At 35.4% G+C, this 21,986-nt stretch overlaps 1 protein-coding gene across 1 annotated transcript in view; it reads left to right on the top strand.

The window, feature by feature from the left end:
• The window catches only part of LOC149529077 (pentatricopeptide repeat-containing protein At4g21300-like), a 56,516-nt gene extending 36,429 nt beyond the window's left edge, over positions 1–20,087 (top strand). The window contains exons 2-4 of the mRNA XM_089811593.1: positions 8,983–9,005; positions 13,031–13,039; positions 16,842–20,087. Of these exons, the coding sequence (XP_089667719.1) occupies positions 8,983–9,005; positions 13,031–13,039; positions 16,842–19,174 (2,365 nt within the window). The 3' untranslated portion in view covers positions 19,175–20,087. The remainder of the gene's footprint in view (positions 1–8,982; positions 9,006–13,030; positions 13,040–16,841) is intronic.
• Positions 20,088–21,986: the final 1,899 nt, after the last annotated feature.

Raw genomic sequence — 21,986 nt, 5'->3', positions numbered from 1 at the left:
ATGTAATATATTGTAATGTAAAATCATATGTTATGTGTCGCCATCAATGTCAAAGAGGAAGATTATTAGTCCTAATCGATGTAACTAAGAATGCTATGAATGTATGTAAAAGAGTCATATTAATTGTTATGTTGTCATTGATGTCAAGTCTTCCTTGATTAGACATTATGCTAATTCAGTAGAGTGTCATACATGTGATTGATGAAGAGGATTTTAAGAAAGTATGTTGATGACAAACTATTAAGTTGTATGGTACTCAATGAGCACTTGAATGAGTTGGAAAGTGATAACATAATATTGGTTTGATTGTTTTACAATCACGTAATTTTGTAATGTAATAAGCTATACAAGCTACACCGAGTGACAAGGTGAAAGAAGGGAGACAGTGTCCACCAAGTGACTACACTTGTCACCGAGCACTTGGCAAAGCAAGTTAAAGATTAGTGTTAATCACGCAAGTTTAGTATTAATTGAGTGGTGTATTACCCAAGTGAAATGTAATGTTCACCAAGTAACAACCAGAAGAACAAGTTTATAAAGATGGAATCTGAGGCCAACTTTTGATGAAAATAAAGAATGTTCGAGAAGCTTGAAGGCTAATGTCAAAGTTTGTTACAAGATCTGGAACAATACAATGAAGATATGATGATCGAGATTGAAGAAGGATAAGGATGATCACAAAGTTCTATTTCTTGAGTGTCTATATCCATTCTATTTGGTATGAATTTGAGATTGATGATTGTGGTTAAGTGGCAAAATTTGAAAGAATCTAGAAGCAAAGAGATTACTATTTAAGGAGAAGTTGGAGCAAGTTTTTGGTTGTTGGTTGAATGTTGAATGGATGAAAATTGTTGAAGGAAAAGAAGTTAAAAGAAGCAAGGAGAACCAAGCAAAGAAAAGAGAAGATCAAAGAAGACTTAAGTGAAAAGTGAAAGTGAGAAGGTGTGAATCGTCCAGTAAGAGATCAGAAAGAGACCAAGTAAAATGGAGATCTAAACAAGCAAGATAGTGCTAAACCTAACAAATCATTTGAACTCTTACTTTCTAACAATTGTAGTAGAAAAAAATCTTAACCGAGTAGATCTAACAAGTTTGTGAAATCATATATGGTAACATCGACTAGTGATGTGTGTAAGTCCTTTAGAGCAGGCCACTCTTTAAATAGGATCAAAGAGTGATAAGGTATAGATGATCTTTTGGTGAAAATCCTCTAACTAGGTCAGGTTAACAATGTGTATGTGAACATTTAACAAGGTTGACTCCTAGTAGAGGTAACTTCAGAAGAGTGAAAATTTTGGGTTGTTGGTCTTAGATGGTTTTTCCTTTTACAAGGCTTCCACATTAGAAATCTTGGTGTCAAATGTGTGAATGTTGTTATGTTGCAAGTTATTTCTCATGATATTTACTGATCATTTTGAGTTGAAGAGTGATGATGAGGTGACTGGGAGAAAAATATCAGTGGAAGGCTTATGTTTCTTAACAAAGCCAAATTGAAGGTGGATGTGACTTTGCAAGTTGATACTTGGCTCTATAATGAAATTATAGCCCTAAAGAAAAGTATTAAAGAGTTGCAGAAGAATGTGGATAATGAAAAAAGCAAAAGAATTGAGCTAGAGGGAAAAATCGGGAACATTCTTGAGAAATTGATAGCCTATGAAGCTGGGTTGAGGCAATTGGTTAAGGATAGCGGCCAACAAATGGACATGATTACTACCAGCCTATGTGTGGTGACAATTAGCATTGGTACGAGGAGCAATGAGGAAATTAGTTCCCCTATGCCTGCCCAGATGACTAGTGGACCAAGTAGAAGGACTAGATTGAGCACAAAAAGGGCCAGTGAAGTTGCCCCCGTCTCCAATGTTGTTGGTCTCCTTTAGGAGGTTACTGATACTGCCAAAGAATTGACTAAGGTTGTGGAGGAGCTAGAGTAACATGTTAATTTCCTAGTTTTGTTTTGTTGGTTCTAGTTGTTGGTCTAGGTTTCTGGTTTTGTCTCTCTATGTTGGGTGTTTTTTACTGTTATTTTTTTCTTTCCAACTGGATTATGTTTGTATGCTACTATTTAGGTTCCAGGTCCTTGTAAAACCAGAGTTTAGTGTTGTTGTTACTATAGGTTCTAGGTCCTTGTAAAACCTGGTGGACTCTTTTTTGTTTATCTTTTTTTTTTGTATGGGTTTTTGGGTCCCCTCAAAACCTATTTTTATTGTAATCCAAATCAACTTGGTAACAACTAGGTAACAGTAAAGTTATAATTATGAAATTTGTAAATAATAGGAACAATGAGCTAACATTTGGTGTAAATTTATTATAAGAGTTAATTGCAAAGCTCAATGAGATCATTGAATAGTTGCTTTTGAATTTTTTGAAGTTTATCGATATTGAAATGTTTGAAGGGACTATAATAATTGGGCGTAACTGATTTACCCCCCTCTTAGTTATCCAACAGTCTCAACAAGAAGGGAACACTATCTCAATAGGAACCAAAACTCAAGGACTAATCCCGTTAGGAGAAAACATTGTCTTGAAAGGAAGAAACAACCAAGGGAAGAGTGGGAGAACCAGGATGGCCATGGATAAGTAAACACTTCCTAGATTTACAAGAGAAGGATCGAGGGATCCAACATGATATTGTAAAATGTGCATAATCATATGGCAAGCGAATGAAGAGAACAATGAAGAAGAATGGTTAAAAGCATTTCTTGTCACCCTAAGGGGCATCACCATTGACTGGTACATGGATCTAGAGGTCAGGAAGAAAGCAACATGGAATGATCTTCATACAACCTTTGAGGAATAATTCAAACTCTTATGCGATGATGAAAATATAGTAACATAAATCTACGATACAAGACAAGGAAAAATTAATCTGTAAGGGTGTATAGTAAGAGGATGATGGAATTGATCAGGAAATTAGATGATAAGCCAACATATGTGTTAAAGAAAAGATGGTTTATGAAAGGGTTAACCCCATCCATAGGAAGAAAAATGAAAATGATACCACCATAAACATAAATTGAATGTGTGTATTAGATTAAAATCATTTTGTAAACTAGTGACATGTCACTTGTAATGTGTAATGTGTTTTTATGTTGTCAGTTGACACTTGTAATGTCTATGTATAAAAGGCATGTCAATTTGGGTTTGGCAAGAGATGCTTAACCTTAAACTAAATCTAATAGAGTGCCTAAGTTAGCCCCACTCACTAAGATTTGTTATGTGAAGTCCCCATCAAGTTGAATTTCGAATTCAAACTTCTTAGTGACTTTTGAGGGATAAAAAGTGGTCATGGAGTGTCATTTAGTTGAATTTAAGTACCCATATGGTAGAAATATGAGTTAGGAGCCTATTTTTCACAATCATGACTTCTAGATAACTTTAGTGACCCTCCAAATAAGTCACTTTTCAGAAGTTGCGAAAATGGAGAACTCACATGACTTTACCTTTACCATCACACTTGGTCATGCTTACATTTATGGAACGAGACAATAGTGTAAGAGAAAAAGGACTTATGATATCTCCATGTTGAGATAGTGGGTAGGTTAGAGGCTTTGTAGGCCTTTTTAGAGGACCTTGGACAACTTAGTGTTCACCCACTCGCTAGTTTTAGAGATATTAGGGTTTTGAAGATTGGAAGCTAATTGAAAGGGGTTCTTCTCAAATATTTATTTCCATCACTTTGAGAAAGGTTGGTGGCTCTTACCAAGAGAATACTCTTTTCATTTTGTTGTAGATTAATATGTTAATGGATTATGAACATGTGTTGTGTGCATTTCTCCTTGAATGTTGTTTTGTTTTGTTAAGGGATGGGTATGGCGATTTTTTATTTATTCTTTTTTCTTGCATTTTTTGAGGGTGCTTTGTTCTTGGGTGTGAAAGGTATTACTCACCCTTGGGAGGGAATAAGTGGCCTTGGGTGAAGGGGTTAGTTGGCACCTCCATTGTAATGCAGAGTCTCTTCTCATGGAGAAAAGGGACAAAAAGCATGGTGTATGGGCTCATGCTTTCTATTGATGTTTTGAGACATTTTGGGGGTGATAGGAAGAGAGATGTGTATGGAAAAAATAGTGATTTATATGAGTGTTGTGAAGGCATGAATGAAGGGAGATGTGTATGGGAAAAAAATGTGATTAGTATGAGCCTTGTAAAGGCATGAATTTTATTATGTTATCATTGACATCTCCTCCATGGTTGGCCCACATTCACCCTCTTTCATGAGTTCACAGGTGATCCCATTGCGAAGCCTTGGTTATGGGTGTATTTTTTGTTATTATTATGTTTTATGCATTGTGAGTTTGGTTGTGTGTGTATCATGTTTAGCCTTGGTTCTCCAAGCTCAAGTGTGGTCTCATAGAGACTTAGGTTGGGAGGTGAGTACTCCATGGTTATGCTCAAATTTTATTGCAAATTTCTGGATTCAAGTTGGAGAAAGCTTGCAAGTTTTAGGTTTCCTATTAGAGTCTTGTGAAAGGAAGAGTTCATGTTGTATTCTGATCAAGTTTTGTATTGGAGAGTTCTCCATTTATCATCATTGTATCAATGTTTTGATTATTTGTTGAGTGGTGGAATACTCCAATGTCATTCTCATTCTATTGTATGTATCATGAGAGTTGAAATAAAGAAGCATTATGTTGAAATCATTTGGCTTGAAACATCATGTAAATCTCCTATTGCGTGTGGTAATAATGGAGAAAAAGAAGTAATGTTCTATTATGAAATTTGAATGGTAGTGCAATGAAATTTAACGATTGAATTTTATAGTTCTTGAAGATGCATAATTTGGTTTAAGTAAATATTCTTGTTATAATGCAAATTTTGGAATAGAAAAGATGGTTGATTAAATTGATTTGCATGTCTCTTCCTAAAATCTAGTTTCAATGGATTCATTAAATAAACCAATTTAATAAATGGCCAAAGCATTGAAAAAGTTAGTCATAAGTAACCATGAAAATATTATTACAGCCCGCAATTAGATTAAATTTAGTGGGCACAAAGAGAAAATAAAGCAAAAGAGAGAGTGTAGACAAAAAAAGTGCACATATATTTTCTCAGAGAGCACATTTTGCTCTTTGAAAAATGTACGGGGAAGCAAAATAAATCATCTCTATCAAAAGCAAGTTATCGATAATAAAATAAGCCTAAATAAAAAGACCACTCTTGCAACACATTTAATGGGATATTCCCTTTAGACTATATAATATAAGGGAAGTAAATCATATAAAAACAAAGAAAAGAAAGTCACATGCATAGCTAGGGTAGAGAGTGTGTGTGTGTAAAGTTGACTCAAAGGAGAAATAATATTTAATAATTTAGCCCCTTAGCAATGAATACATATCTAGGTCATAATAAAGAGTAGGCATGAAATAAAATAAATTATATGGGCATGGGAGGGTGTAGCCCTGTGGACCCCACCACTTCCCTTTCTTCTACGCCACCACAATCTACCCACCTGACATGTTAGCACCATATCACGAGCCTAGGGAACTACATGTTAGAGTAATAAAGTTTTTTCTTATTAATTAAATCAGATTGATTTAACTATTAAGTCACTTATTATCTCTAGTTTACTTAAGCTAAACTTTGGGCATATAATAATTAATTCTTTAATTAATTATTATCATGCAACCTAGGTTTTACCTGCTAGGGTTTTGATCTCCTTTTATAAGGATTGATCTTTTTGTAATTTACATTCATTCACTTTTGATAATAGCAATTTCTCTTTTTGCTCATCAAGAATGTCTCATCAATAGATCTGAGAATTTTAGCCTACATAGCTTTTGCTTCTCTCCTTCTGTGATAGATGTTTGCATGCAGGTGATTCTTAGAAGTTGTGGGGTTGATCTTTCATCAACTTCAACATGGTATCAGAGCTCCAGATCTTCATGCCCCCATTCTATTTATGAGAGGTTTGGCTTGGTTTTCAAATATGTGTTTTTTCTTTCAAAGGGTTTCATTTTTTCTTTCAGAGTTTTTTGTATTGTATCTGGGGGGGGGTCACCATTTTTTGGTGCACTTTAAGCCAAAATGGACCTCACCATTGAGCACAAAGCATCTCAAAACCCTTATTTTCATATCAAATTTGTCCAATTTGGACACAGTTGGATTTTGAGGCAAAAAATATTGCTCCCAGATTAGGCATATTTGTCGAGACAATGATTTTGAGGTTTTTGGCACAAAAATCAAGATTTTTGTCATGGAAATTGAGATTTTTAGTGCAAAAAACAAGGTTTTTGCCATGCTCCCCAAAGCAAATTTGATATGGATTACCCCCGAGTTGATTTTTGATGCATAACCTGCATGCTTTCTGAGACAATTTCTTTGTATGAACTGGCAATGCTTATCAAGGTGATTTCTACTATTGGTGGACACGCTTCCTGAGGAAGTGATTTTTATTTTGCCCTTCCGGCTCTTTTTTGACCTGCCTATGGTTTTTTGGCCATAACTTGCTCATCTGGAATCTATTTTTCACAAACAAGAATCATTAGAAAGATGATTTCAAGCCCGTTATGATGGTACAATTTATTCGGATTTTTTATTTCGTTTGGTTGCCAATTCATGTAGTCAAATTCATAGGTTCTATTTTTCACTCTAGAAGACATATCTTGAGACATTCTATTTTCTAGATTCTACTCTAGGTACATCCCATTTATTTTTTTATTTTTTTTGCATTCTAGTGGATATCTTGGTTATTTCAAATTTGGAAATCGATTTTGTTTCTTCAAATGATTTTTCATGGGTTGTACTATTTCTTATATCAGCCTTATATCTTTTTTGATATTTGTTGACATGTTTTTGTAGTATTTTTGCAAACGCAATAAGATAAAGTGTCAGTCTTTTGCATTTCAGAATCTTGCACATCTTTGTGTTTTGTTGTACTCACACTACATTATAAAGTGCTTTGGGGAGTTTAATGTTCCCATATTTTCCATCTTCCTTCATCAAGTGAATGTTCCTTCCATGACATTAGCCTCATGATGTGTCAATGATGCATGCTATTATAGGTGTTCATACTTCTTTTGCACTCTTCATATTCCTAGTTCTTCTTTTTACAGGAGATATTGCATTCAGTTTTAGTGTTCATGTCTTACATCTCAACATTATAGGGGGATTATGTTGGTTCTATTGCTTTGTTGGTTTGATGGAGTGAGCTATCTACTCAATATTTGATCCTATGTACTAGGTGATTGTAGTGGTTGGATACCTATTTATTTTGGTGAGATAGATCATTTACCATATAGACATTCTTTCATTCTTATTTTTTGGAGGCCATGGAGATACCTTCCATCTTCAATTGATCATCTCTTTAGGCTTAGTCTTCTCTACCTGTTCATGTTCTATATAGTGGAGGTTCTTCAGATTAGCAGTTTGACAATGTTTGCAACTTCATGCTTCAGTGGTGTTCTTCATGATCATATTTTGTTCCTATGTTCTAGGACATCCCTTAGTTTAGAGGCTTCTTTAGTCCTTCACTAGTTCTTTTTAGCATTATTTATATCTATTTTTGGAGTAGGGTTTTTCCAATGTGATTTTCTCTATTTCTCCTCTTTTCAAAGATTTGGTTGTGTTTGGGTACCTCATCAAGTTTTTATTGTTGAGACCCAAATTTACTTTAACTAGTAGTTTCTAGGTTTTTAGCTACTCCCTAAGTTTATCTTAAGGGAGGTGTTAAAGTAATAAAGTTTTTTTCTTTTTAATTAAATCATATTGATTTAATTATTAAGTCACTTATTATCTATAGTTTACTTAAGCTAAACTTTGGGCATATAATAATTAATTATTTTATTGATTATTATCATGCAACTTAGGTTTTACCTATTAGGGTTTTGATCTCCTTTTATAAGGGTTGATCTCTTTGTAATTTACATTCATTCACTTTTGATAATAGCAATTTCTTTTTTTGTTCATCAAGAATGTCTCATCTATGGATCTGAGAATTCTAGTCTCCAGAGCTTTTACTTCTCTATTTTTGTGGCTAGTGTTTGCATGTAAGTGATTCTTAGGAGTTGTGGGGTTGATCTTTCATCAACTTCAACACTATGCAAATCACTATGTTCAAGCAAATTGAAAAAAAAAAATATATGGGGGCTTTTCCCCTTGTTATAGGTCCCTCCCTATTTCAAATACCACCCTCTATTGGTTTTAACATCGCCTCCATATTATTGTCATCATTCTCCTCTTACGCTTTGCATGATACGATAGGGAGGGAGTAGGTAGGGTAGGGGGTATGACGATAGGTGAGTAGGTAAGGGAACGAAAGTAAATAAAAGAAGATAGGGGTTAGGTTGGTTTTATGCATTCGATATTGTATTTTATTATATATATATATATATATATATATATATATATATATATAAAATATTTTGTATATATAATAATAGATATATTATCTATATATATGATATATAATGTATAATTTAATGTAAATTTAATATTTTATGTATTATGTTATTAATCTTAAAATCAATTATATATTGTGTTCACCTTATATCTCTCTCTCTCTCTCTCTCTCTCTCTCTCTCTCTCTCTCTCTCTCTCTCTCTATATATATATATATATATATATATATATATATATATAGGTCATTTGAACCCCCATTTTAAACTTGAAAATCCAGTCTTCCTAATGACATTTCCTTGGTCTTCTTTGATTCTCCTCCGATTTATATTGAAAATGTTGTGTAAAGTTATAATGTGGGAAGCAGGGTTTGGATGAAATTTCATGATAGTGAACCAAAATATTCAAAACTCAAGGTTCAAAGTTTTTCCTTTGTAACTTTGGAACCATATTGAAAATAGGCTCAAAGTGATTCTAAACCACTTTGTACTCATTGAACAAGGTTCAGTGGTTCAATGGTTTCATGTGGTGAGACAAGTGTCTTGTCAGTTCAAGATGATTTCAGAATATTGCAAGATTCATTTGTTGAATTAATTCAAAGAGTAGGGGTGGCTGTCGGATTTGAGATTCAATTTAAGTCAGTTGGGATAGGTACAAAATGATTCATCTTGCAGGTTCGCAAGTTTAGATTGATTTCATAAGATTCATGGTTTAGAGATGAAATTTCAGATGCATGATAAGTCTGATTGATGAAACAAATAAGGAATTTGAAAGACGTGTGATGTGTACAGATTAAAGAAAGGGATCCCAGTGGACTCTCAAATACTAACAACACTCAAATATGATTAAAATATCATGAAAGGGGAATGACTGTGAATCATTTGACAATATTCCCTCAAAGGCCCAATTCATAATAGATGGCGTTGCCAAGATAATAACAAGGTATGACCACTAAAACCTGATAGTGTGAAAAGTATTCAATGATTTATATTCTATTAAATATGAAATCTTTTGATTATCAAGTTCACATGAGGTTTGTTGTGATTTGAGTATTATGACACGATCAAAGTTTGACTCGATTCTAGAAACCAACTGTCAAATTACTGATTCATGCAATAAATATCATTAGTATTGCGGTGTGTCATCGGCTTCAAATATTTCTTCACTAAGTCAGTGTGCAAGGTTTGAGTTCAATCGGCAATCCCAAATGTCACCCATTACAACTTTTGAGGATGAAACTTGGCATGTCGCACATACGCAAGCAATCGGTGTGAAGCCTTGTTTTTGAAGTAGTGCATAGTGTTTGATTTCTACAGGGTCATGATAGTGGGAAAAACTTGAGGGATGCTATATGTGGAATTTGTGAGCATTCAATTTAAATGCACAAAAGCTTGGTTTTCAAGATCATTGAGTTCATTGATAACCCATTGTGGAGTTAATTAGCAACATCATGGAGTCCCTTTTCGACACTAAGGGAGGAAAGTGCAGTGACAACAAGCATACTCAAAAACCACGTGTTCCTCAAGATATTCTACAAGTTACCCAAGTCGACTACCGCCATGAATAAATTGGAGACTCCTCTCGAGGTCTATAAGTCCCAGGATGGGAAGAACAAGCAGCCAAAGGTCAAATAGCATCATATGAGAAGAGGCGACAATGCTCTTATGAGTCTTTGAGATGACTCATTTGCATCAAAGTTTGATGAGCGTGTGTACCACAATGAAAGCAGCGGGGGTCTACCAATTGTTTGACTAAATGCTTGTCTCAATTAGTAAACTTCCCTAACAGATGGCACATGGTATTGAAGCCAAAACTCTCCATCTTGGGGGAATCTCATTAAGTGTTCAACACAATGCCCCCGAAACTTAAAAGGCGGATATACACGAGCATTCTACTAATGGCACCAGTATGCACTGCGAGTCTCAGAATTCCCCAAACATTGTGCCATCTATCATTACTGAGAAATGAAATCTCAAACCTGGTCTGTGATTGATATCTTTGAGGTTGATGTGATTGAATCTTTGAGGTTGAAGGCAACATTATGATTTGAATCTCAAACCTGGTCTGTGATTGATATCTTTGAGGTTGATGTGATTGAATCTTTGAGGTTGAAGGCAACATTATGATTTGCCTCACGATGGAAGATATCAGACATAGTGAAAAGAGAACATAGTGCTTGAAGAGCAAGTGTGTGAGCTTGGATCTCTTGGGAGAAGGCATGGGTGTGAAGACACATATAAGGAATCTAACAAAATGATGAAGGTGGGTCGCAAGGATGGTACACAAATCATCCCCACCCACACAATCAATAATCATTGCAATGACCATCAAGCATTCAATGAATTCGAACATTTGCAAAGAACTCGATACCCAGCGACAAGTTTGATAGCATTGCAGTTTGATGTGTAAAGCCAGATGGCAGCATCCACACTATGGTGCGGGAAGAAGAAATTGTGAGAACATTGAAAGGAATTGCAAGTGATAATGAGTGTGCACGAAAGAAACTTCAATTCTGAATACACAAATGATGAATCAAGGAGAAATTAAAACCAGCCAATAAGCAAGAAAATAAGCAGAGCATGCCTTCAGTCATTTCAAAGTTGACTCTGTATCTAGTACGAATGGGATGCGACACCTAGAGGATTCGAGATAGATGATTCCTCCCAAATATTTAGACTGTCGAAAACCCACAAGAAGGTTGGGTTATAGGGTGTTTGCGAATACATGTGAACTATTCAACAAAGTAATACAACCTCATGTAAAGGCCGGCCTATGCACCAGTTGTGGAGTCATCTACGCAACAATGAAATCATCAAGACCGACAACCATGGTCAGCATAATGCAGAAGAGGTTTCAATCTGTTGTTGATATAAATAGTTAGGGCATAGTTTGAACCCGAGCACTTGATATATAATCACAGTGATCATTGCTCACTACTCCAGGTTCTTCAAAAGGGAACAAAACCTATGATTTCTACGAGAAAGAAATTCTAACATCTATCAGTGGCATTGTTGAGAATGTAGAGTGTTTATGTTGGTAATATACAAACAACATGGAGTGTAAAATGAATTATTTACTCATGACAAATGAATAACCAAGTGTCATCCATCCTGCAAAGATAATTCTAATTTGAAATGATGTAGGGTGGTGTTAAAAGGACAGTTTTTCCACATTTCAAATCTTCATGAATGACATATATAATGAGTAATGAGAAAGCACCTATATAATATTTAGTTTTCTAAATATTATATAATGTTAAGTAAAGGTTTATGAAATAGAGTTTCAAGATTCAATTATGGAACAAAATTCAGTTATGGAACAAAATGCTAAGCCCGTAAGCCTATTTATGGTGAGATCTTTGATAGAAAATGGGTTCCACTATTTTTTGGCAGATTGTATACTACAGAAGAGGGGGCGCATAGTTTGTAACCAAGCCAGGGCAATTAGTATTAATCTAGTTTTTCTTTTTTAGTTTTCTGCAAATATTCTGAACTATCAGTAATATTCAGAGATTATATAATGTCTAGTTGAAGGAAAGTTCCATTATTTTGAAGATGTTGTGCTTCAAATTGATTGTTTTCTTGATCTATGTGTGTATGAAGGATGAGTAGAGGAATCATACTCTATCACTTCTTGGATATTCGAGATGGGATCATTTGGTGCCCTGACTACTTACATAGATCGTGGACCCATGCCCTACGCATCTCTCTTACCTCCTTTAGGGTGGGCTCTCACTGATTCCAGATTCAGACCGACCACCATATTGTTAGAGAGGATCGGGTTTGTAGACTTTGTACCATGGCGGAGGCAGAATCTGAGACCCATTTCCTTTTTAGATACCCCATATACTACTAGATCAGAGAGAGATTCTATTGTTTGTTTAGAGAGTGCAAATCTCTCTCAGACTTCTTCAATTACGCAGACCAGTGTTGCCTTGTGCTCTATCTTCGTGAAGCTATACAACTTCATGACCACACTTTGCAGTTATCTTCCCCCATGGGACAGACCCAGGTACAACTTATCATGACTTTCTTCTTGCCCTTATCTCTTGCCCAGGGTACGAAGCGACCATATAGTTTACCTGACATCGGCCACTCCAGATTAGTGAAACCCCGTAATGCTCCTCTTTGCTAGCGACACTCCTCCTGCAGCATTCACTGATAGAACAGAGCTCCTAGTTGTCCATCTCATTCATTATTGTCCTTCTTCCCTTTGAGGAAGGATCCCTAATCTTGTTTGGGGTGACTCATGCTCTCTTCTTCTTTTCTAGGTTTGTGCTTGCTCTTTTATCAATACCGTGTGGTGTTCCGTCTAGTGCTATCTTATTGGTTGTAAGCTTCAAATCCCATAGACCAACAATGTGGTCTCTTGTTGGACTTAATATATTTGTCTTGTCTTGTCTTATCTTGTGCTTAATCATTTCTTGATCTTTCTAAATGCATATGTGAGTAGAGGGACTACGGTTTTCATTGCATATGTGTAGATTGTTCCATTTCATTTATGTTATAGTTATTTGCCCCCTATCCAAGACTAGTGAAGGTAGCCTTCTCCTTCAATTTAAAAACATTTGTTAATCTCATTCTTTGTATATCTAATTGGGGAGTTGTACCCTATAAAATTCAGAGGGCACTTACACAATCTCATTGTAACACAACCCAATTATTGGTTTTGTTTTGTCTTTGGATTTGGGCTTTAAGAGTTAAACCAAGTGGTTTATCGTGCGAAGAAAAATCTGTTTACCAAGAATATGTGTGTGTGTGTTATTTAATAATAAGCCAATGTGTCATTATGTACCAATGATACATGTGACTAATTCAATTAATAATATAAGTTGTCGAATAGGTCTACCGAGACTCTCAAAGTGAAGCTAGATAGATAATGAAGTTTTCATATAATTAAAGTAATAGGAGACCTAAGCTTTCGTGGTAGCATAGTAATTGTAATTACAATATAGATAATTGTTATGTGGTTGATTTAGTATCTTAATAAAGCCTTAATGAGAAATGTCATTGTTCCAATCATAAGGTATACTAATTATTTTACCATTTTAATATTCTTGGTCTTAAAGTAAATTGGAAAACTTTAGGCATGATATTTAAATTACCTAGGAGTGAAACAAAACTCTTTAACCATGTATGGGTGCAAAATTACAAAATTATACCATCTAGTTAGTAATGCTAACTAAACCTAAACCTAATCGCATTTCTATTTAGATGTTAAATTTTGAAAAATGTAAACATTCATTTAGTTGTCAACCTAGTTGCAAACTCAATTAAGGGTGATCCCACAATAATGGGTTCCACTTTTTGACCAATTTTGACATTGAAATCAATATTTTTGCAACAAACGTCACGTTCAAGTGACTATATCTCCAAAACTATAAATAATTTCAAGATGACATAAACTAGTGATTTTGAGTACTTTGTTCCTACTTTGTAACCATATTTTTTAATCTAAAAAAAAAAATTATTTATGTCAATTTTTTTTATCTCCTCCAAAAAGTGGTACATAATAAAATTCAATATTTTAAAAAGTGACAGTTCGTTTGACACACATAACATTTTTTCTAGAAATGATAATGAAGTAATTCTTTTGGTGTTGGATTTGTAACATCAATATCCAGTGTCTGCATTTGGTTTGATTTATTTTTGTTGAATATTGTATAGCTTATGAAGTTTTGAAGTGACGTGAACCGTAATTCAGACATACGTTCCATTTGACACAGATAATTTGAAGTCGATTTCTCATAAACCATTTTTTTTTTTTTTGAATAGAAAGGTATCTCAATAAGCCAGTGCCTCCATATTTTTCAAAATTTTTTGACCTAATTTACTAATTTTTCCGAGGTGACAAAGTCGGTTGATGTTCAATCGGTAATGAACCTATAATGAGTTAAACTCATATTTGAAAGTCTTAATGATTAAATTATGTAATAAAATTATAGTCATTGGAAAGCTTGCTCCGAGAAGCACATTTTGACATTTTTTATTTTACAGTAGGAGATCATTCTCCTACAATTATGGCAGTCAAAAGAGAAAAAAAAAAAGAAAAAAGAAAAAAAGGTTAAATTTTTTGTGATTTTGCATGTTCGTGCGAACATGGCGTTCGCGCGAACACGTTTACTATGTTCACGTGAAAGTATGTTCGCGCGAACATACGAAATATGTTTGCGCGAACATGATTAAAAAAAAAGTTCGCGCGAACACAATAAGTGTGCTCGCGCGAACATATGGTAAACTCAATTTCTCATTTTGCAATTTTTTTCATTTTTGTTCGTCCCACTAAAGTGGAACCCATTATTGTGGGTTCACCCTTAAGTATAAGTGTGTAGTTAACTCAGTTTAAACCCTTTTAAAAAAAATGTCGATGTGTTTTTGCCTAAAATATTTGGGCATGACAATCTTGGTCATACTACATGGCTACAAGGGCTTATGATAGCAAACCTTTTGTACCCATCAACAATTCCACAACATCAATCTTACGTGGTACACCTGTATTGGCCTCTCTTCCCCAATTCAATGACACCCGTGTGAGGGATCTAGTGGGTCACCCCACCTTTTGCCTTGTGAACAAAGCAACAAGCTAGGCCCTTCATCATGCACATGTTGCATGTCAAGAGGTATATACACATTTTATTTTTGAGTGACACTTATTTCACTCTAGAGATTATTTATCTGTAAGGTATTTTTAAACTTGGCCAAGTCACTGTATCATCTGGGTTTTGATGACAAACTATTTTGTATTTTAATGACAGGTGTTGTTGACCAAGTATGAGGTTGGTTCCTATAATGAGAGTCTATTGTGGAGTGAGACTAAGGACATGAGATATGGGTATAGGACCATAGTGATGGAAAATGATATTGGCCTCAACTTGGATGCATTCCAAGGTTACATGAAGCATGTAGGCATTAAAGAGGGAATCGGAGTTGTGGAGTGGAAGTGGAACAAACAAGACAACCAATTATGAAATATTTCCCCATGCTATTAGAATGTAATCAACACACACACACACACACACACACACACACACACACATGTGTATAGTATAGATATATATTTGAGTAGGTTTTATACACTCTTAGTCTATAACGTTTTAAAGTGTGGAGATCACGAGTATAAAATTATTTTACGAAATATGATTTCCATTAATATGTTATAATTTGTGATTGGCACAATACATTAGATCTTGATTGATGTATTGATTTTCTCTTATCATCTTAAAGTAAGTATGCTTTCTTATCAAATGTACTTCAAATTTGAGAGATTTATTTTAGATTTTGATAAAAAAGAACAAATTTAAAATTTACAAGTATGAAATATTGTGCCTTTAATTTGATAAAAATGCATATTTTGAAAAATTTATGACATCTATGAAATAACATGTATGAATTGATATTTTGAATATAAATCTAATAATTTCTAGAGTGGATTTTTTGTTAGAGTTGTACATTAGATATTTAACAGAAATATATCGTTACATATTTTGATATGTTAATAAAGTAATTTTTTTATTAAACATCTGTCGACTTATTGTTACAAGCACAAAACCATACAATAATTGATTTAAAAAGTTTACAGAATTTAGATTAATTTGTTAAAACATTGAATTCAAAAGAGGAATACCAAGTTCAAATATCTTGGAACTTGATTTTCGTGACTTCTATAATTGAAAGCTAAAATATTTATATGCATCTCTTAGGGTAAGGTCCCATCGGCACCGCTTACTTAAAAATAGAGCGTGTGCTGCTGAGTTTTTTTGGGAACTTTTAAATGGAAGCGGTCTCATGAATTTTTAATGTGAATCCGCTTTAAACAATTAGCTCCTACAAACAAGGAAGTTGGCCGTCTATGAAAACTATTTAATTTTTTCAATTTATGATAATATTATTTTATTATAATCATATTAGTTTTTGGTGGGAAAATGAAAACAAATTATTGACAAGTGGCAAAAATTTTTTCTAAATTGGGGGGCTAATTCCAGCCCCACCCCTTTTTCATCCTACAAAGTAAGGGCTCTTACAAAATAGGAAAAAATTCTAATTAAAACTTTAGCCCCCCACCAAAAAAATGCATACCTCAAATTCCAAAAAAATAGAGCTCAACCCCCCTCCATGGGACGTCTGCTCAAATTATCGTAACCTTCAAATTAGTAAAATGGTGGTATCGAATTGATTGAAACATGCTCTTCATAAATTTACATCCCACACAGTGACTTCCACATTCCGCCTCTTCTACAGTCCAGGGTTTCTCTGGTTCTTTGAACGAAACAGTTTGGAAGATGAGGAAATGGATTTGAATTCAGCACTGGAAAGTGAAATGCTTTTTGCTGGTATGTCGTTCTGTTAGATGTAGATCGAATGGCAATGTTCACTTTGTGGGGTTCAATTACAATCATAAAATGCCACCGCCATCGCCATCTGCAGTTCATCTCAATCTCACAACACTATGCAGAAAGGCTCAGTTGAAAGATGTGTTGCACATTCTTCTTACTACACTCAACCCCCCTGAAGACTCTTCTACTTATCTTCAACTACTGCAGACTTGCATTGTGAAGGATACCCTTTCACAAGGAAAAATAATCCATACTTTCATTGTACAGAGGGGATTTGCATTTTCTTCACGAACAAGTTTTCAAAATAAGCTTCTCAATATGTATGCCAAATGTGGGAGTTTGGGAGATGCTCGTAAAGTGTTTGATCACATGCAAGAACGAGACAGCGTCTCATGGAATGTGATGATTGCAGTGTACAGAAGACATGGGCTTCCTCAGGAGGCACTCAGACTGTTTTACCAAATGCAACGAACAGGACTTCAACCTAACCAGTTCACATTTGCCAGTGTACTCCCAGCCTGTGCCAAAATGGGAGCTTACGAAGAGGCTATGGACATCCATCAAAGCATAAGGGATAGGAGAATTTTGTCAGATGTTTTCGTTTCGAGTGCACTGGTAGACATGTATGCAAAATGTGGAAGAATGGATAAGGCACGCGAACTGTTTGACCAAATGACTCAAAGAAATGCGGTTTCATGGACTACAATGATTGCAGGGTATGCGCAAAATGGGTTTGTTGAAAAAGCCTTGTACACTTTTAAGCAAATGCAAGTGGCTGGTGTAAAACCGAATTCATCGACCTTTGCCAGCATTCTCCCAGCCTGTGCCCAAGTTGGAGCTTTGGAACTGGGTAGACTTGTCCATCAAAACATAATTAAAAGTGGAGCATGTTCAGATATTATAGTAGGAAGTGCGGTAGTCGACATGTATGCGAAATGTGGAAGCATGCACAAGGCATCTGAACTGTTCGACGAAATGCCTCAAAGAAATGTAGTTTCATGGACTGTCATGATTGCAGGCTATGCACAAAATGGATCTGTTCAAAAAGCCTTGGAAACTTTTAAGCAAATGAAGCTGGCAGGTGTAAAGCCAGACTCCACAACCTTTTCCAGCATACTCCCAGCCTGTGCCAAATCGAGAGCATTCAAACTGGGTATGAGCATCCATCAAGACATAATTGAAACAGGGTTTTTGTCTGATGTCGCTGTTGCCAATGCCCTGATAGACATGTATGCAAAGTGTGGAAGGATTCAGAAGTCAGTAGACATTTTTGACGAAATGCCTCAAAGGGACGTTGTCTCATGGAATGCAATGATAGCAGGATATGTACAAAATGGGTTCATTGAAAAGGCTATAGAAACCTTTAATCAAATGCTTTCGGCAGATATAATGCCAGACTTCACTACTTTTGCTAGCATCCTAACAGCCTGTGCAAAAATCGAAGCATTAGATTTGGGCATGAACCTCCATCAAAGCATAATCAAAAGTGGATTTCTATCAGACGTCGTAACTGCAAATGCTCTGATAGACATGTATGCAAAATGTGGAAGCATACTTCAAGCACGTGAAGTGTTTAACGGAATGCCTGAAAGAGATGCCATCTCTTGGAACACCATGGTGGCGGGATATGCACAAAATGGGCATTTTGAAAAGGCCTGGGAAACATTCAAGCAAATGTTGTTAGCAGATGTAAAGTCAGACTGCACAACCTTTGTCAGCATCTTACCAGCCTGCTCAAAAATAGGAGCTTTACAGCAAAGTATGAATATACATCAATTCATAATCAAAAGCGGATTTTCGTCAGATGCTGCTGTTACCAATGCCTTGATAGACGTGTATGCAAAATGTGGAAACATTAACACGGCACATGAACTGTTTGACAAAATGCCTCAAAAAGATGTCATCTCATGGAATGCCATAATTACAGGATATGCACAAAATGGATTTTGCAGTGATGCTCTCAAACTCTTTGAACAAATGAAGCACTATGGAATATGCCCTGACCATGTAAGCTTCACTTGTGTTTTGTTTGCATGCAGCCATCAAGGCTTAGTGGATAAGGGCTGTAAATACTTCAATAGCATGAGTGACTCTTATATCATTATCCCTAAAACCAATCATTATGTGTGCATGGTCGACATTCTCAGCCGAGCTGGCTATCTTGAAGAAACTCTTAACTTTATCATCAAAATGCCAATAAAACCTGTAGTCGTTGTGTGGACATGTTTTCTCAGTGTTTGTAGGTTACATAAGAATATAAAGTTGGGAGTATATACCGCAAACCTCCTTCTTGAGCTGGATCCTGCGAGTGCCATGACTTATGTTCTTTTGTCAAACTTCTATGCAGAAATGGGGAGTTGGGAAAAAGTTCACATGGTAAGGAGATTGATGAATGATAGAGGAATTAAAAAAGTACCTGGAAGTAGTTGGATTGCAGGCCATAGTGTGGTAAATGCTTATTGTGGAGACTCTTCATATCCACGGACACAGGAGATCTATGCAAACTTGTAGAAATGTCTTTGGAGATTAAGGCAGCAGGGTATTTTCCAGATATGTGCTGAATGATATGAGAAGGATAATGTACCATTCTTTTGCCACCATATTAAGAAGTTGGCTGTTGTATTTGGAATGTTAAATATCAACTATTAGAGTCATCATCCAAGTGATTTTGACTTCCACGCTGTGCCCATGATTATTTCCAAAATTGTTTTGAAGACAATTTTTATGCGTGATCCATCATTTCAAACAAGGACAATGCTCTCACGGACATAGTTGGTGATGCTAATGAAATCACTTATAACCATAGGCTTGCATTATAACAAGGTGTGCCTCTTAAGCCCTGCAGTGGTAAAGAAGGGAGTAGTTGTTGAAACCTTGTATTCTGAGACCATAGAGGATTTATGACATTGAACTGTTTCTCGGAAACTTGCACATGTCTGCAACAAAAGAATGGAGGAGGTGGATATTTGATAAAGAAAAAGAAGATGAACACTTGAAAGAAATGGTAAGATGCTTCCTGATCAGGCATTAGAAATAGGCTTGCAATCAGTGCAACATTTGAACATAATGAGGAAAGCATATCTTGATGATTCTTTCCTCCAAGTACTGTACATTGAAGACTATTCATTTCAAGTGTGATATCTAATATCCACAAATTGAGAATGTCATACACATCATTGAAGACCACTTTGAAAGCAAGCAGAACTTCCAATATGTGGGAATGACATCTATTGAACATTAAGCAATGGGAAAGAGAAGGGTGTGGAAATTCACTGTCAATCATGTTTGTGTTGAGAATGTGACATCCAATGGTCATCTTAAAATTCCTTTGCCCCATCCTTTTATTTATTCTCTGAAAGGATAAGTGGAAACTATGTGTTTTGTAAGTGAGAAACAGTGAATAAAGATATTGCCTTTTCTTTCCCATGGTTGTAGCCTTTAATGGTGAACCGCATGAGTTGCTATGTTGTGTGTCTATTTTTTAGTCTTTTTTTTCCAAAAAAGTTCTTCTTGTTTGATATTGTTTTATTTTCTTTTTAAATTCAACAAATGGTATCAGAGATTAGGAGAATCTGTTTTAAAATTTGTGAAGAAATCAAGGAAGGATGGAAGAAGTCGATAAATGGAGAAGTGTAAAATTCTTGGGGCAAAAGTTTGGAATGTGGAAGCTGTTGTAAGGTTTCCATAAATTGCCTCACTGCAAATGGGGACCCCCCTTTTTTGCAGTGTTCATCTTCGTTGTAGCTTAGGTGTCGTAGGTGTTTACTAGTTTAGTCTACCTTGGCAGTAGTTTGTTTCTGGGGCCCCTAACTTCCTAAGAATGGACAAGGCTGTAGTCTTGTCAAGTCTGAAGAAGTTTGATCAATTTTTGAAGGAAATATGAGGTTGAAATCTTGCAATTGTGAAATAGAGAATTGAAAGTGAAATTGTGAAAAAAAATCAGAGTGTTGAAATTGCAAAAGGATGCCAAAATATTGTCATGTTTGCAAATTCAAGCCTTCTTGGTGGGGTTTGGTTTTATAGTCTAGGAAGAAATTGACAACGAAAAATCAAAATGAAGAGTGGAAATTTACCACAAACCATGAACCTCCACCCTACAGAAGCTTCAGCCTTTGGGATCATGGTGGTTGTACCCTTAAAATTTCCACTCTTCGGGGTCAGATGGAGAAAAAGTAAATCAAGTGAAAATTCATAAAAAAAAAATGGAGGAAAACCAAAATTTCATGATCTTGGTCAGAGATATTAAGGCAAAAATTCTATAAAAACACAGAAATAGAACAAACAAATTCAAGGATAATGTCATATCAAACCCCCAAAAGTCAGAATTCATATCCAAATTGGGATCACTTACGTTTGATTTTGCAATCACATTTAACTCGTGTTCTCTAGAAAGGATGTATATGATGAAAATGCCTAAGTCTTTTCAATTTGCTTCATAAAATTTAATACAAGTGTTTTCTCTTCTTGTGCAAGGATTGATACTTGGAGATGATCATAGAAGGTGCTGCCCGAGCAAATGAACCAAGGAAGGGGTGTTCAAGGATTAAGCTTGAAGGAATAATTGTTTCAAGGTCAAGCCATCATGAAGGAGAGACATAAGCACACATTTGAGCTCAAGGACAAGATTCATGATCCGTGCAAGGAAAGTGAATCGCTTTACAAAGAGAAGACTATCATAATCTTGAATTTACTTTGGAAATTTAGTATCAACAAGGACATCAATAACATGAAGGTCAACAAGTTCAAGATTTTGAAAAGAATCAAGGATGAGGAGGTTCCACTCAAAAGATGTAGAAGAGATCCATAAAGATGAAGATGATTAGGAATCTCAAACATTAAAGGTGGAAATGCAAAGGATTCAGCTACTACTGAGTCAAGACATTGACAAGAAAGAATTCCTTACGATGAAGAAAATTCATAGAGATGAAGCTATTTGGGGATATGAACCATCACAATTAATTGAAGGCTCTTCATTGTGATGAAGTGATGAAGATTATAAGGCACATGCTGAAGTGATATCAACCAATTCCAAGTCGGCGTGTCCACGTTCATCCAATTAAATTCATCCACAAGTGCACATGTAGAAAATATTTAATGTATTACCACAATGAGTTTTTCTCATTTCTTCATCCTCAAAAGGATAAACATTCTAAACCAATGCAATTTTCTTATTGGATGACATTTAATATATGTAAGCAGTAGTTGTAGCAAACCCTAATTAGGGTTGCTTACAATTATTTGGGTTGTTGGTCTTGAATCAAACTAGGTTGTTGATTATTAAACTAGTTTGTTGGTTGTACTTGAGGCCTCTATATAACTTGCT

Source organism: Cupressus sempervirens, chromosome 11 (genome assembly GCF_028749045.1).
Source record: "Cupressus sempervirens isolate cs-2001-9-10 chromosome 11, ASM2874904v1, whole genome shotgun sequence".
Taxonomy (NCBI): domain Eukaryota; kingdom Viridiplantae; phylum Streptophyta; class Pinopsida; order Cupressales; family Cupressaceae; genus Cupressus; species Cupressus sempervirens.
The sequence above is the reverse complement of the archived record's forward strand: the minus strand, read 5'-3'. Positions and strand labels throughout refer to the sequence as shown.